This window comes from Acipenser ruthenus, chromosome 15 (genome assembly GCF_902713425.1).
Source record: "Acipenser ruthenus chromosome 15, fAciRut3.2 maternal haplotype, whole genome shotgun sequence".
Classification (NCBI taxonomy): Eukaryota; Metazoa; Chordata; class Actinopteri; order Acipenseriformes; family Acipenseridae; genus Acipenser; species Acipenser ruthenus.
In genome coordinates, this window is record NC_081203.1 from 6,432,655 (window position 1) to 6,449,104 (window position 16,450).

The following is a 16,450-nucleotide window of genomic DNA, read 5'->3' on the forward strand; positions in this document are numbered from 1 at the left end:
AATAAAGTTTAAACCGGAAGGGTTGCACTTGTTTAGAAATTCGTTTTTTGCTGACAGAGCTGATTGGGTCTTTAAAATGTTCTAATGTTTCCCACAGTCGGTTCTTATGAACAATTACAACATATTAACATATAAAAAGAGTGCTTCCGTATGGCTTTGTCATACCGACTCAAAGCTGAGGGGAATAAAGAAGGCTGAAACGCAGACATACAAACTGATTTGCATACAGGTTAGTGACTGAAGATGCAGTATTAATTCAGTGCAGATATTGTAATTTGCTATGGCATTTGTAAGCTTTCTTTTGTAAATAAATAGCTTAATAAATTGTGATCTGCATGCTATGGGGCTAATTATTTTTAGGCAGATGAGTTTGCAGGTGGGAGCAATGATTGTGGCATGAAGCCTTGATGAAACCTATTTTAATCCGCGGATTATGTACAGAGAATTATAATTGTGCACAGGAGCCTGCTTTGCCTGTAATTTTGTGGTCTCATGAAAGCTGAAAAATGCAACTTCACAAACCACAAAAAACAATGTTTTGTCAACATGGTATAGAGAACAAAATTAAGCTATACATTACATGAGCTGGTGTTCAACTTACTGCATTTTAAGAGAGAAAAAGGAAAGAACATCTTTTTTTTTTACATTAAATGTGATTAGGAAAAAAGTTTAGTTATATTAAAACAACATACTGAAAAACCTGTGATATTCCCAAAATACGAAAATTAGTGGAACCAGTAGCTGCTGATATAGATCTGCTGAAATACTCCCAAATTGTGGAAAAGAAGGAAATCTGTGGATGGGATTCCAGTAGCTGCTACCATGTGTTTAATATCAGATGGAAGCCGCAGCTCAGTTGAAATACATTTGAAAAGATGTATGTATTAAATGACTTTATGTATAGAGGAGATTAACAATTCTCATGTCCAAATACTGGAAAAGTATTAGCTCTTCATGTTTAACTGGGTACACGGGAGAGCCTGTATGTATAACCAGAAGTATGTAGATATGTTACATTTAGTTTAAGACATTGAAGCACAAGCTATTGAGAGCTATTGAAATCTGGGGATATACAGTAAGTAGTTGCTTGTCTGTCCGTACAGATGAATGTCACACTTACATTTTATAGGGTCTCCATCCAAAATGGGGACACTTATGGATGTGTCCATCCGTCTATCTGTCTGTCAGATCTGACGTGATGAACATGATAACTGCACCTCCACACTTGTATCATACATTTCTAGGCTCCTGTAGACCATTTAGGATTGCATTTGGAAAAAAAAATCTCACAAAATGTTTATTAGGAACAACTGTGTGTGATAACTGTATGGTAAACAGGCTGTATATTAAACACAACAACCAAATAAATATGGGTTAAGTTATACATAACAAACTGGTTATATCAAAAGAGTGGGCCCCTTTGTTAGCAACAGACAAAAGGATTAATGCAGAGACTGAAGGATTTGGAAAAATCGCATCCATATGCCATAATTCAAACAGAACTGCATCTGAGGCATACAAGAGAGAAATTAATTGAGACGGTCAATTACTCACTCAGCAAGGGGTTTGTTTGGTCACTGCACTGACAGCTCCCCAGCCATTGCTAGCTCGTCCGACACAAAGCATTCCATAGCCAGTGATGTAGGAGGGAATCCTTCATTAACATGTTGCCATGGTTCGACCGCTTGCTGTTTTTTTTTTTTTTTGCTGTGGGATAACAAATTAATCCGTGGTAAAAAAAATAAGTCCTAGCAGTCTAGCGAATTTGATAGTTTTAACCTGTGAACCATTGAGAATTAATTGGCTGTGTTTTGTTTTTGTTGAAATTCTCATTGACGGTGAAAAATCCTGTTGGTTTTTTTTTATTTTTTTATTTTTTTATTTGTGTTGTTGGAACATGAGCTCTGAATGAACTTTCTGTCTTGGTGAATATGATCCTGCCTATGTCTTGTACATTTCCATATTGCAGATTTCAGCCAGTATGATTCTAATCAATTGAATATGTAGTACAGTGTCTATATAAACAACTATTCTGTATTGTTACAGTGTAGCATGACCCAACATGCCAAATAGATTTCATGCAAAGGTATGTTTTTTATTCTACTTTTTTGGTGTCTTGAGAGACGAAACAGTGTTCTGCTAGGAAGTGGGTAATAACAAACTGCAAAATACTTGAATTTAATACGAAATAACTGTACAGTATGGTAACTGCTCAGAAAGACAAACCTAACGTCTCCATGCTTTCAGTGTCTCAGACTGCAAAGCTTATACAAATGTTCATGCTGAGTGGACTTATTTTTCCTAGACCTCCATAACACTCTGCACCCTACTTAAGAATGTATTGCCTTCAGATGACATGGTACTCTTGCAAGACTTGACTGTTGAAGTTTTGGCTGTCCTGTATTGTGATTCCAAAGTGCATTAGCAGCTACACTGAGCTTTCATTGACCAAACCCTTTCTTTTTGTTTTCCTCTGCAGGGTCCACCTGGTCCACATGGAAACCCGGGACCCCCTGGCTTCCCCGGTCTCAAGGTACGTTGTGAGGAACCCTGTGTTATATTAATACCTTTTACTATAGACCTATTAGTGCAAAACGATGGAAACAATATTAAGAGGTTAGCTTCAAGGCTATTTGTACAGCAACAATATTACATGGGGATAGACAGCATGGGTTCAGAAGAGGGAGGTCATGCTGAATTAACCTACTTGACTTTTTTTATTTTTTTTTGAGGATGTTACAGCTAATGTAGATGATGGCAGCACTTCTGATATAATTTATCTTATCTTGATTTTCAAAAGGCCTTTGACAAAGTCCCACATGAATGACTCATAATTAAATTAAAATCAGCAGGAATACAGGGCATGACAACTGGTTAAAAAACAGAAAGCAGAGAGTAATTGTGAGAGGTATAAAATCAGACTTCAGTGGGGTACCAGAAGGGTCTGTACTTGGACCCATACTGTTCCTCATTTATATAAATAACTTGGAGCAAGATACACATTGCAAGATTGTAAAACTTGCAGATGAGTAGTGGACGCTGAATCCGCAGCCCAGCTAATTCAAAGGGATCTGAACCTTCTCTGTAACTGGGCAAACATCTCACCAATGTGGGGAGGCAATTAAAAAGGCAAATATAATGTTAGGTTATATTGCAAAAAGCATGGAATACAAGTCTAGAGAGGTTATGCTAAGGTTCTACAATGCACATAGTATTGTAGGTGACTCCAGCTAGAACACTGTGTGCAGTTTTGGTCACCACCCTACAAAAAAGAATGAATTGCACTTGAAGGTACAGAGAAGGGCAACTAGGCTGATCCCAGGACTTTAAATTAACCCCCCCCCCCCCCCCCGTAGGGGAAAATGGGATGCTAACAAAGGACGAGCCTTGATGGGCCGAAATGACCTTTTCTCGTTCTCAAACTTTTCTTATGTTCTTACTTCGAGTCAGATACACAATAGAGTTTTGTCCCACTGGTTCAATTACATACTGTAGAACTCAACCATCTGACATCACTTGGCCATGTGATACCTAGCTTGTTAACACACAGAGACCCTTTGTGGGTGAAATGCCAACGTGTTGGAGATCTGACCTGCCCAGTAGAGTAGAACCTAAGGTTCAGACAGGGAGAGACTATCGGAGCAGACCGGGTATATAAAGGCTTAAGACCACTGATTCAATGAGTTATTATTCTATTAACGCTGGTATAACATGTGTACAGCATGTTGGCTAGTCCTCCCTAGCATTAGGCAGTAAACTGGAACATGTGGGATATACTGTAGGGGGGTTGTAGCTCATTAGCAGCTGTCTCTGACAAAAGGTGGGGGAATTAAGTGTTTTACTTCATGCTAATGTTTCGCCAAGATAAAATGAGATAGTGGTGGTGGTGGTGGAGATAGCTTTGCTGCAACATCTGCACACATTAAAGTAATATATGAACCTCCAGTGATTTTCCTATGCCAGGTAACATGGATAACAATTGGATGTTTTAAAGCAGCAGATGAATTAAGGCCACTGAACAACTTAAAATTCAGCTAACTTGAAGCTTGGAGAAGGTGTTTTAATAATAAAATGAATGAAGTTAAGACAGAGCCCTCACGTCTGGCACCTCAAGTCATACGCATTTGAACTTTGTCTCACACTCTCACCTCATAAAATCTCTCGCAACGTACAATGTATCTGTTCCATTCAGTTAATTGGCAATAGTGTCTGTAACTGCATTTCCTATTTTGATTGAGTTTTCGTATCTGTTTAACTGTAATCAGTTGAGGGTGGGAGGTTTCTATCCAGCTGCAACACATATTGATATTCATATAATCCCACACTTTACAAGATTTTCAACTAGAGGTCTTGCAAACAAAGCAGGTTTGGATTTATGTTAACTTTGATTCATTGTCAGTAACGTGTTAAAGAGCAACTTGCGTAAGGCTATGAAACGTCTGTTATCTTAACTAATGTATCCCTCGAGTTTAGATTCATGTATCATTTTCTGTTTTCAGTCACCATAGGGACTTTAAAAACACTGTTTAAGAAACATTACTGATCTGGTGCAACCGTTAATCTGTCCCCCTGCAACACTAGTGAATGTAAGAAAAGTGCAGTGTTTCTTACCAATATCATTCTTGGTTCGCAGACTACTTCTCAATTGAATTCCCTCTGGACTTCTCCCCTACCTAGGCAGTTACTAAGACCCACTGCATTTAGAAAACACACAGGCCAAGAGTTTTTATTTCCCATCCTTTGCTTGGTTAATTACACTGTCTGTTCTCTGACACCAGGTAGAGTCCAGGCTTAGCCAGCGACGTGTTGTGGTGTCAGACTGCTCGGCTGTGTTTACAATAGAGACTGCGGGGGTGTTTCAGTTAACTTGTACCCTGAGGTGCTGTGGACAGACTGGAATCCTTCTAAAGACAGGCTTTGTTTAAAAAGGCACTGTGATCCCAAAAACAAACACGCATTAGCCCATTGGGATGGAGATTCATAATGGATGTAAAAAAAAAAAATCTGACTGAGGAATGAGAAACAGGACAGCTTAACTCCTGACCTCGGCCGCTGTCTGCGAGTGTAGTAACCCTTTGAATCAGAAATTCAATAACAAAATGTAAGATCTCTTAAACTAAAATACAAAGTCCACAAAGACAATGGTAGTGAAAAAACAACCATCATGAAGTAGAAAAATATAAATAATACATTTAAATAGCACCAAACCTGTAACTTGATGTTTTTGTTTTTCTAATACAGGCATGCCGAAATGTTGAGCTGATGGCTCCCTTGTGCCTTTTTACAATAAAAGTAAACAAACATTCAACCACTAGTCAAGTCCTAGTAAATGTTTCTATTTTAAGAAAACAAATCTCTTTTTATTTGTGATGCACTTCATAAATGTGATAATTTAATTGTGTGATTTGCCTGACCCTCCATAGGAGGCAGTGTGGTCCAGTAGTTAAATTCCAGGGCTTATAACCAGAAGGTCACCGGTTCATATCCCACCCCTACCACTGACTGACTCTCTGAGTGACCCTGAGCAAGTCACTTAACCTCCTTGTGCTCCATCCTGCGGATGAGATGTTAAATCAATGTCCTATTGTAAGTGACTCTGCATATAATGCACAGTTCGCAGCCTACCTCTGTAAAGCTCTTTGTGATGGTGCTCCACTATGAAAAGCGCTATATATATATATATTGTACACACATACACACACATACATACATAACTACCCGTCTCCTCAACACCCAGTATATACAGTTCTTTTAGTGCTTTCTGTACACCGAAGCTCTGTCTGTCCTGACTGTATTTATAGTATCTGCTCAGTTTACTTGCTCTGAAGTGATTTCTGCAGCGGTGTGTTTCTCCTTTGCCCTTCACTTCAGAACCCCCCCCTCAGAATCAGCAGGTATAGCAGATAGGGGCCTGGTCAGCTGGTTAACATAACAGAAAGGATCTATTTTAAATCACTTTTTAAAGAATATACCGTATTCCTTCGAATTTAAGACGCACTTTCTAAACCAACGTGACTGACTGTCTGAGAAAGGACGAACAAAAGCGTTCCTGCCAGATCTCGAGTGATCCATGATGCGGGAGTCATTCTCTGGAAGATGTCAAATAATAGAGGACTCTTCCAACTCAGAGGATGATGACTAGGAGAGATTTGCTGTTAGTACAGGCATGTTAATTTACCAATATACAATATGCTTTACCAATATGCCTAATAGATGGGTTTGGAGCATTTCATTGCAAATATTCCTTTGTATAAATGGCTCTTGTATGCGTAATTCATGCTTTATTTTTTCGTGAAATTGAGGGTGGGAAATTTGCATCTTAAATTTGAGGGCATGTTAAATTTGAAGGGCCCTGGGATTAGTGTTTTGTTTTGTTTTGAGGCTAATTAAGAGCTAATAAAATCCACTTTTACCTGACGAAGGACCTGTCTTGAAAGCTTGTATATTTTCAACTTTTAAGTCAGTCCTAAATCAACTTCAGCATTGATTTCATCTCTTGGCTAACATAATAGGTGTTTTATTCAAAGAGTGTGTTTTAAATAAAAAATAAACATGATGTCCACATGTTTTACGTTATCAACACAAATTACATTTAAATACAGTTTAAAATGAACATTTGGTGTAAGCCAAAAAGTTGTTTATTTATATGGCCATTTCTGATGTTTTGCAACAGTGAATTGTGATGCTGAAGAGAAATGCTGACATGCAGCGTGAACCTTTTGGTTGTAAAAATGGCTCTAGGAAGGAGAGGCAGTGATAGTGATAGTACTCTCATCACCGCTCTTCCTGTCTGGCAGCCGTAGCCCTCATTCAGGCTCGATTCAGAAACATCTGCATCACGTTAATGTGTTTAACCATTGCCAGTTAACCAGACTGGGTTTGCTTCAGGGAGACCGCTTCTTGCTGTTTATATTTTTTTTCAAATCGCTGTTACTGCAGTAATAATTTCCATTGGTATTCATGCTTTCCATTCAACCCAGTTTGACTTGGATGTTCAGCAAACCTTGTCTTGGGGAAGAAATGAATCATTTTTTTTACCAGACCAATAGAGTTTATGATGTTTATGGCAGTAAATATTATATTGTAAAGCTGTACTACAAAAATGATTTGTTTTGTATTTTTCTGCTACATTATTCCATATTTAAGCTTTCTATGTGCTACTTTTTCAGACCTTGTTGATTGCACAGTTCATTTACATGCCCCAAAAGTAGTTTTTTGCTTTAGAGCTAAAAGCCCCCATGTCAAGACATTTTTAATAAACAAATTTTAAAAAAAGTTACTCCAGTGCTAGCCCCAACAGGACTCCCAAGAAAGACATACCATATACCTTACAATTTTAAGACGCACTTTTTAAACCATTTTTTGCTTCTCAAAAATAGCCTGAGTCTTAAATTAGACTACAGTAGCGATGCGTGTATTAAAACCGCCATTACATACATTACATACAGGCAGCCATTTTCAAAGAAGCATCATTAGCTTGCTGATGAATTCAAAAGTAAGCTTTTACAATGTCAGCATTTCTAACAAACAGTACCAGCTTGGACAGATCGGAAATGCTGATCAGACCCCCATATTTTTCGACATGCCAAGCAATACCACAGTTCACAAATTGGGAGAAAAACAGTTGTGAGTAATCACGACTGGAAATGAGAAGCGGCGCATAACTGTAATGTTCTATGTGATAGCAGACGGCCACAAACTGCCTCCATATGCGTAATTGAGGTTATCTTTGTAAATGCATATTTATTTGATTTTTATTTTTTCCTCAAATTGAGGGTGGGAAAATTGGGCTGCATCTTAAATTCAAAGGCGTCTTAAATTTGAAGGAATACAGTATTTAAGATGGTGCTTGAGGGATAAGAAATATAATTAACTGACCTGGAGGTTAAGGGGAATACTGGGAACATAGCTCTCATCGAAATAGCCAAAGTAAATATTCTGAAATTCTAGACTGAAGCTAGTATGAGCTATCGGTTCTAGGCTTTCTGGTAGACCTCGTTGTACTGAAAATGGCATACATAATGGGTAATGTAATGCTATTTACACCTGCTTTTGTGATTCTTTTCTTTGATATTTCCAGTTGCAAAGAGCTGTTTAATTTGAGTAGCTACTACTGTCAGTCTTGACTTGAGCAGGGCGTGTTTCTCTGTTTTGACCTGTTCCTTTTCATAGCCGATGGGTTGTGTTTAGCTGTTGGGGGTGGCTCGTGTTTTACAGGTGTTTGTTAATGACTGCACTTAGACGGCATCTGTCATCACTGGGGAAGGCTGGAAAGCTGCAAACTGATCACAAGAGTCCTTAAATAAGCAGTTTATTTCATCGCCTACTCGCAGCATTGATGTGGGTGAGCGGTGGTGTCGATGTTGTTATTATGAGACATCATTTGTAATAGACTGAGATCTAAACTTGTAGAGATGTCAAGGGGTCTGTCCAAGCGATCTAAACAGCAGCGGATAGAAATAATACTGTGGTTTAGACAATTTAGACAATTGCCTTTTTGTGTTCTGACTAGTGGTTTTTTTTGTCTGTAAGACATCAAGAGCTTTAAATGTGTTCTACCGTTTTTGCATGAGTCATTCTAAGTAGATTACAGACAGATACAGTGTGCATGCTTTTGTAAGTGTGGTAAGAGTTTTTTGGGGGCTCATCTGGGTGGTGTATGTTAAACAGCAGGCCCTCACACTGATTCATTCTCAAATTACTAGTCTAGTAAAAAAGTCTAGTCGGCTGCATCAGTCAAGTATTTTCTCCATGTCCATGTAACCCTTTCAGGTCACCTAAAGGGCAATACAGTTGATATCCAGACACTTAAAGGGTTAATAATGGCAAAATGTAAAGAGGTCTGTTGAAGTGTGCAAAAGCAAAAATTGTTTACCTCTTTGTCATTTGTCTGCAAAGGAAACAAATGTTTAGGTGCCTTATACATTTGTTTAATAAACTTATTAAAGAAGCCATGACAGGTCAGCTATTGAAATCATGCTTGAGTGAGACTTTTCCATCCTCTTTAATCCTATTTGCTCGCTGTAGTGTGGTAAAGACTAGGGAGACTAGTCTAAAAGCACACTATGGAAGTGGCCTCTATATAGTATTAACACTGACAGAACAAACTTACAGGCCAGCAGGTCAAGACGAAAGAGGGGTGCCAAGTAAGACAAATGAAGGAGTCTGGGGTGTTTTCATGGGGGCTAACATGAATTAAATAACTAGTATTGAATTTGTATTTCAGGGAAGAAAGGGAGATCCTGGCCTTTCACCTGGAAGGGCACCAAATGGAAGAAAGGTGAGTTTTTTGGTTTTGGAACTTTCTAGGTAAAAATGAAAATTAGCATTTTTTTATAATTAGCCCAAATATACAGGTCTGTTTTTTTAAAGTAGGCAGGCCATGTTGGAATGTTGTTGTGCTATATATATAACAATGATATGTGAAAATTAGGTGACATCTGCCTTCAAAAAGACTTCAATTAAGAATAATACAAACAGCAAAATGCAACTTTTCCCCAGGGACGCTCATCTTCAGACATATGGAACAATTCAAATCCCTTAAATGTTTGTTTTGTCTCTACAGCTGCATTATGTTGCCTACTAAACTCTAACAAACCAGTGTTTGATTAATTGTAATTTTATCTACCATTAATACTAGAAATGGGAGTTTTTTATGAGCAAAAACAAAGCATTCCCGGGAGCATTATCACAATGTGGCAGCGAAATGGTTAATTTCTAGTGGACAGTCTGTAATAAAACTTTATTGAGTGAATCATATTATTCAGCTGTGTACCAACTATAAAGATGCTATGAGGTGGTGTCTGCATAACTTCTAGCCATCTACAAAGAAGGGGGCGGTTTTTGCAGAGCAACACTAGTAATGGAAGCGTTTTATAAAAAAAGGGTTCATTTTTCTTGCACGGTACCCACGATCAAACTTGACAGAGAATCACTGCATACAGCATACCGAGTATGAAGCCAATGCAGTATCTCGAAGCGTCTCAAGACCCTAACATGGCAGCCAACTTCGGTCACAGGTCAAAGAGAAGGGTGTCATTAGTTTCCATAACCCTGGAAATGTACAGTTGGAAGCAGAACAGGTTTATGAGATATTAGCAGTTGTAGTAGCGGTAGCAGTTTTGCAAATGTACTAAAGCTACAGCCATAATACAATGCCATACATTTAAATCATGTGCTTGTTTGTTTTATTCTAGGGAGACCATGGGCGAGTGGGCTCATCTGGTTTGTCTGGAGAAAGTGGTCGAAAGGTAGGCACAAAAAAACAGTCAGTTTGAGACATTCTGGAACAGCCCACGTCATTTAGGAGGCAGATTGCTCTAGCGGTTGGAGTGACTGCCCAAGAGCATGTAGATCCTGGGCTTAGATCTCAGCACAGCCAGTAACACACTGAGACCAGTGTTTCATGTCAGTAGTTGGGTTTTCATTTTAAAACAAAAGCAGAGAAATGTCCCCACCCCACATAATGTATGGGGGAACTGTACAACCTAACAGTTCTTCTGAGTATGGCTAATGATCAAGATTACTCAGTACAACTTCAATTACACTGTCTTGCAAAACAGTATAACAAGGACCAGATATACCGCTTTCAAACATGAGATTTTATTAAGTGCTGGCAGTAATAAGCGCTATTGTACAGTTTTCTTAATAAAATGGCTGACATCACTCGTCAGATATTCAAACCACCATTAGTTTTACATTAAAGCTGTAGCAACATTTAAATCCCTCTTGACCAATCAAAGCACTTGATTTACAGACATTCACTTATTTTTCCATCAGTGTTTCTCTCATGCAAGGGAAGCTCTACACTGACAGAAATTCTATGGCTGGCACAAACCAGCTTTTGTGTATCACAATACCTACAGGCAGTAAGTTGAGCCGTAATCCTTCCAGCACAGGGGGTATAAAGTCATTTTAAATTATTTTATTATGCTGTAATAATTTTGAACAAGAAAAATCAGGCAGGAAGTTGAATATCAGCAGGTTAAGTGAGAATGTTTAACGTTTTGAATGAACAATGAATCGATTTGCCCTTAAAATGTTTGTAAGTGAGGTGTATGATCTTGATGTTGCGTTAGACCCTTATATTGACAAGCATGGTGTTCTGTTTGCTGCCATCTTTGATAAAGACTTTCATTTCTGCTTCAAAGTCGGCTCTTTATCATTTCAGTGGTTAGAGCAACAGCACCTGCCAGGAATTATTTTTTGCTGAGCGAGGCTTGACTTTTCTTTCCTTCATTAGAGCAGTTGCTTGTCTTTGTCTGTTTTCAATAAAAGCGGAGGATCCCGCCGGGGATTGGAAGATGTATCATTCAGCCTGTTCACACATCTGAGATCTGCCTTGCTCCCTTACCTATTACACATCCAGACGGGTGCCAAATCTCTGCAGGCATATTTCCACCAAGCTCCATTGTTTATATGAACAAGGGAATTCACTTGTAGTTCAGTACAGTAAAAATAGTTTATTTTTTGTGGCCGATAAACGTTTTAGTGTGGAATGGTGGTACGAATAACACTGCAGCTGAAAGATGTAAAAGCACTTTCGCAGTGCCAGAATCGAGAAACATATTTCATCAATACCATACTATAATATCTGCATTCTCCTGCTTTCCAGAAAGCATCCGTATAGTAATAAGTGTTTATCATTTAGCTTCATTATTCATAAAACATGTACAGTTGTTGACTTGGCAGGCTAGATGTGCCCACATGTTTTATATTAAATGCCTTTGGTAAGAAAATATTAAAAGCTGATGGAAAAATGCTTGGAGAAACAACGTAAATTACATCTGGCACCGAACCAGAGAGTTAGTCCATAAATGGTCTCTGGCCAAAAAGAAGACAAAGCCTGTAACTGACTCCTAGGCAATCTCTAGGAGAAAGCATTAGCTCCAATAGAACATAGCTGCCATATTACATTTAAATGAATGATTCTCTAAATGTAATGCATTTCCTGTCTTTGTTATTAACCCAGCAATGTGTTAATCGCACATGTTAGTCTGTGCTTTGCTAGCCCCCTTGGACCCTTTACAGAGAAGGGGGTTGTGTTATTACGCCAGATGTCTTAACTGCTGACTTGCTATAAAAAGCAATTATGTAATGGTACAAGTCTGGTCTCCAAAAACGCTGTTTATATTGAGAGTTTCTTCAAATTCTGTTACAGTGGAGTTGACAAATTGCATTACATAACATTGCATTACAATACACTGGAATTACATCAGATCAGCGTCTTTTGATTGAAGGTTTGAAATGAATAATGACTGTTGTTTTTATGTTAAAAAAATAAAAGAAAAAAGCCAGTGTTAAGAGAATGTCAGCAGTTTTAAGAGGGTCATAATATGCTAGAATTGTGTTTAATAACCTTTTTACATATTATAAAAAAATAAAAAAAAATCAGCTTTAAGTTTGATCTTGCTGGCTTTCTAGTCTTACATTTCCTCCGCAGCAATGCTACTCAAAAGGATGTCGTCTTGCTTTTCATAATTTACTGTACACAACAAAAAACACAGTCCGGCCATATTGTATTCTGTTGATGGAGAGAGGTTATCATGAAAAATGGTTTTAATAAAACCCCAAATATGGCTTTAAGCAATAGGCTTGATAACCCACTGTCACACGGCTGGCTGAGTGGTGCCGTCAGATCCAGGATATGAATACACAGAGATAGGACAGATGAGGTGAAATGATGAAAGCGCTGTTGCGCGGTTTATTATAAATAAAAGGTTTAAACAAACAGAAGACAGGACACGGCACTTTACGCCAAAATAAATAGACAGACAAAACGGACTAACACTTAAACGGTGAACGGACAGACAAACAAACACGGTGAGTCAAACAGTTATTATTATTCTTTTTGTTATCGTTTATTTTACCTCCTTCTCCACACCCGTTCTCCACTCACAGAACACACAACCCCGAGTGAGTAAAACGTGCATCTATATATACTGTTGTGCTGGGATTCAATTACTAATTAATTATTCACTTGAATCCCAGCACGTGAATTAATTATGTGCAACCTCGTGCTCACATATTATATACTTTAAATGCACGTGAAGTGATGTGCAAACCCGTGCCTAAATACAACTATACATTTTAAAAAACTCATACTGCACACACCCATTTATATCCCGTGCAGCCATCTCTATACACCAACATTAACACACCACACGCAACATAAACACAGAAATGCACACAGGGGCGGGGCACATTGCCACACCCACTTACGACAACAAACTAATGAAGGAATAAGTCATACGTAGGTTGTTATTTATTTACCCTTTTTTTTTTGTGAAGACCCTCTCAAGGCTCCAGTCTTTTTCAGAAGAAATTCTTGCTGGAGTACTGTAGCATAAGCATAGCAAATAATGATGCAAGCAGAAGCAACAGCTCATATTCATACAGAACACAAAATAATTAATCATTGATCAGGTAATACATTTAATATTTGGAAAATGTAGATGACAAAACAGTCAGTTTTTTAATATACATTTGAATATTTGGTCAACTGAGGTCCTTGCCCAACTATAGCCAGCTCCATTTCCACTCGCTTTTAATGACCGCCAAATACATTTTCAAAAATTCTCTCTCTCTCTCTCTCTCTCTCTCTCTCTCTCTCTCTCTCTCTCTCTCTCTCACTGTTTCTAATGATTAAAGAATTACCTCGCCTCCACACAGACATGCTGCCAGTTCCAGACTTCTCGCTCCAGAGTTGTGGCTAGGCTAAGTCAACCCCAGTGGGATACTGAACCTCTGCCCTCACAATCCACATGCACCTACGCTAACTGCTACGCCATATGCTTGGCCAAATACCGGTTTACCAGCAGCTGAAAATGTGTAATAAATGTCATGAAAAGGAGGTGACTCAAAAATAGTCTGGAAGAAGCCGTATACATTCATAAATGCAGACATAACAATAATCAAAGACTGCTGCAAAGAACATGACAAATTAAGTCCTAATATATGAAGAAAATCTCAGATGAGTCCATTTTAGAACTGGATAGAGCTGGGTATGCTGTATGCAATGTATCAAGTTCAGTAGAGCTGGTGGATTGTGAGTACAGAGGGATAATTGTCACAATAATTGGATAATGTTCATATAATTCTAGCTCACGTTTTATTTAAACCCATTATTAAATTAAAACCGCAACGAGTGCTCATGTCTTTGTTTTAGTGATACTAAAACTCTGCCTGTCTTTAAATTCCGAGGACTTCTCTTGTGCACAGCCTTCTTCAAATCATACCAAAGATTCTCAATCAGATTTAGATCGGGGCTTTGACTAGGCCATTCCAGAACCTTGATTTTATTCTTCTTCAACCATTCTGAAGTAGATTTTGATGTGTGCTTTGGATTGCTGTTGTGTTGGAATGTCCAGTTGTGCTTCAAACCAGGTTTTGTAGCAGAGGGTTTAAAATGATTGGCCAATATCTTGGTATGCTATGGAATCCATTTAACATGTATTGGAACTAAGTTTCCTGTGTCATTAGAGGAAAAACAGCCCAATTGAAGGATATTACCACCACCATACACACAAAGGCAAAAACATTTGCTACAAAAGATTTTTCCTAAAATTCTTTGTTTGAGAAATATATATATATATATATATATATATATATATATAAAAAACAAACTTGGATTATTTTTTAAGAGAGTTTGACGTTTTATTCTTTGAAAATGTTCTGTAAACTTGCATGACATTTTCAAACACTAAGCATACATTTCATTAATAGGGTCCATAACTGAATAGAAAACACTTTATTTCCAACCAGAAATCAAGTAAATGCTTGGATGTTTGGACAATTTGCAGCTAAGCCATCCATAAACTATTAACATGGTCATCTCAAATGTATCATGGTTAGCCACTGCCAGACCATGCCTGGAATATACTGCAGCATGACAGTCAAACCCTGTTAAACTCAACAAGTCCTAGTTACACCATGAGTGGCCATGAAACAATCATGGTCAGCAATGGTATCGTAGTTCACCATATGTCCGGCTACCCATAATATATATTGTAGGCTTGTTTTCCAGTCTTAATGTATATGGTATTAGATTTGACTGACAAAATGGTATTTTCTGGTATCCAAGTCTATCCAACATAGACAGTTGCTGGAATGTTCTTGAGACAGTTTTGTAGCCAGTGTGTCAGCAGGTTACTTTCCCTTGTTTTAAGAAGGCTGTGCCCTGTGCCACACACACACTCTGCCAAGTCACAAGGCATGGAAATGTAGGTATAGAATTCAGATTCTACTTGAGAGGGGCCCAAAGTCTTGACGTGAATCCAATGGTGCGTTTCTCTCAGCACCTGGATGGAAAACAGCGTTCCAAAAATGACTGTGTGAACATGTTCATGAATATCCTGGAACGAGGGGGCTGCCTCGACCATGGAGAACAGCATGTCAAATCCAGTTAAACGAAGGCTTGGGATTTCTCATTCATCAATTCCTGGCTGTTTTTCAGGGGATGATTTTGAAAAGTTCAGGGATGAGCATGTTAATATTTTCATTTTTTTAAGTAAATTTGCTGCTGTGGAGTTGGTATGTACACTTGCATTCAGCCGTCAGTATAATTTAAATAAGTAGACCTTGATTTTGCAGTAAACCATAGGGCTCAATCTTTAAGGGTGTTTTCACAGACCCCAATTAGCACTAATCTTAAACTACAATACTGAATATAACTTTATATAGGCCAAGGTTATTGTGAAACCTGAGGTAAATCTGTAAAGTCTATTCTTAAACTATTAAACTAATTTCATTTCAGTAGTTCGGGACAAACACCAATCACAAAATGTTTTAGTACAAATATTTATTGTAGAGAATGCGGAGTATGCGATTTAACAGAAAAGTATGCTGTATATACACACATTCATTTGGCATCAAACCTAACTTGGTTTGAGGGTTCGCTGCCTGGCCAACTGGACGAGGCTGAGACCCCCATTTGATAAAATATAAAAACTGTTAAGAAAGGAGGAGATGGGGAGGTGGTGGGTTACGATGAAATCAAAACACAACTGAGAGATAAGTGAAGCGGGTATTTATAGTGCTAACAATTTAAATTAGCTAATGTGTAAATTGAATGATTCAATTTGGTGACGCGGAGATTGGTGTCTGACCCTCCTCCCGAACTTTAATTATAAATTTCATTAATTGCATAGATTTACATCTCAATCGCCTTATAATTCACAGATCTTTTTGTTCATTTGGTACTTTTTGCTATAAAAGGCACCATTTTTTGGTGATTGCAAATACATTTCGATAGCAATGGCGTAGCAATTCTATCATTCATATTCCTCAGAAATCTGTTGAGGTAATCGTCTTCTTGAACACAAATGGGAATTGCGGTCAGCTCTGTGCAGCCCATTCCAGCAGCGATACCTCAGCCTTGAAGCTCAGCAAAGAGTAAAAGGAAGAGCAGCTTTCTTAATCAGACCACCATATGCTTTTCATATGCGGTATA

General features: G+C 38.2%; 1 protein-coding gene across 2 annotated transcripts in view; it reads left to right on the forward strand.

Annotated features, from left to right (window-relative positions):
* LOC117422435 (collagen alpha-1(XXVII) chain B-like) overlaps positions 1 to 16,450 on the forward strand; it is a 154,829-nt gene that overhangs the window by 39,531 nt on the left and 98,848 nt on the right. For both annotated transcript variants that reach the window (XM_058987052.1, XM_058987053.1), the window contains exons 5-7: positions 2,480 to 2,533; positions 9,227 to 9,280; positions 10,197 to 10,250. In XM_058987052.1, the coding sequence (XP_058843035.1) occupies positions 2,480 to 2,533; positions 9,227 to 9,280; positions 10,197 to 10,250 (162 nt within the window). The remainder of the gene's footprint in view (positions 1 to 2,479; positions 2,534 to 9,226; positions 9,281 to 10,196; positions 10,251 to 16,450) is intronic.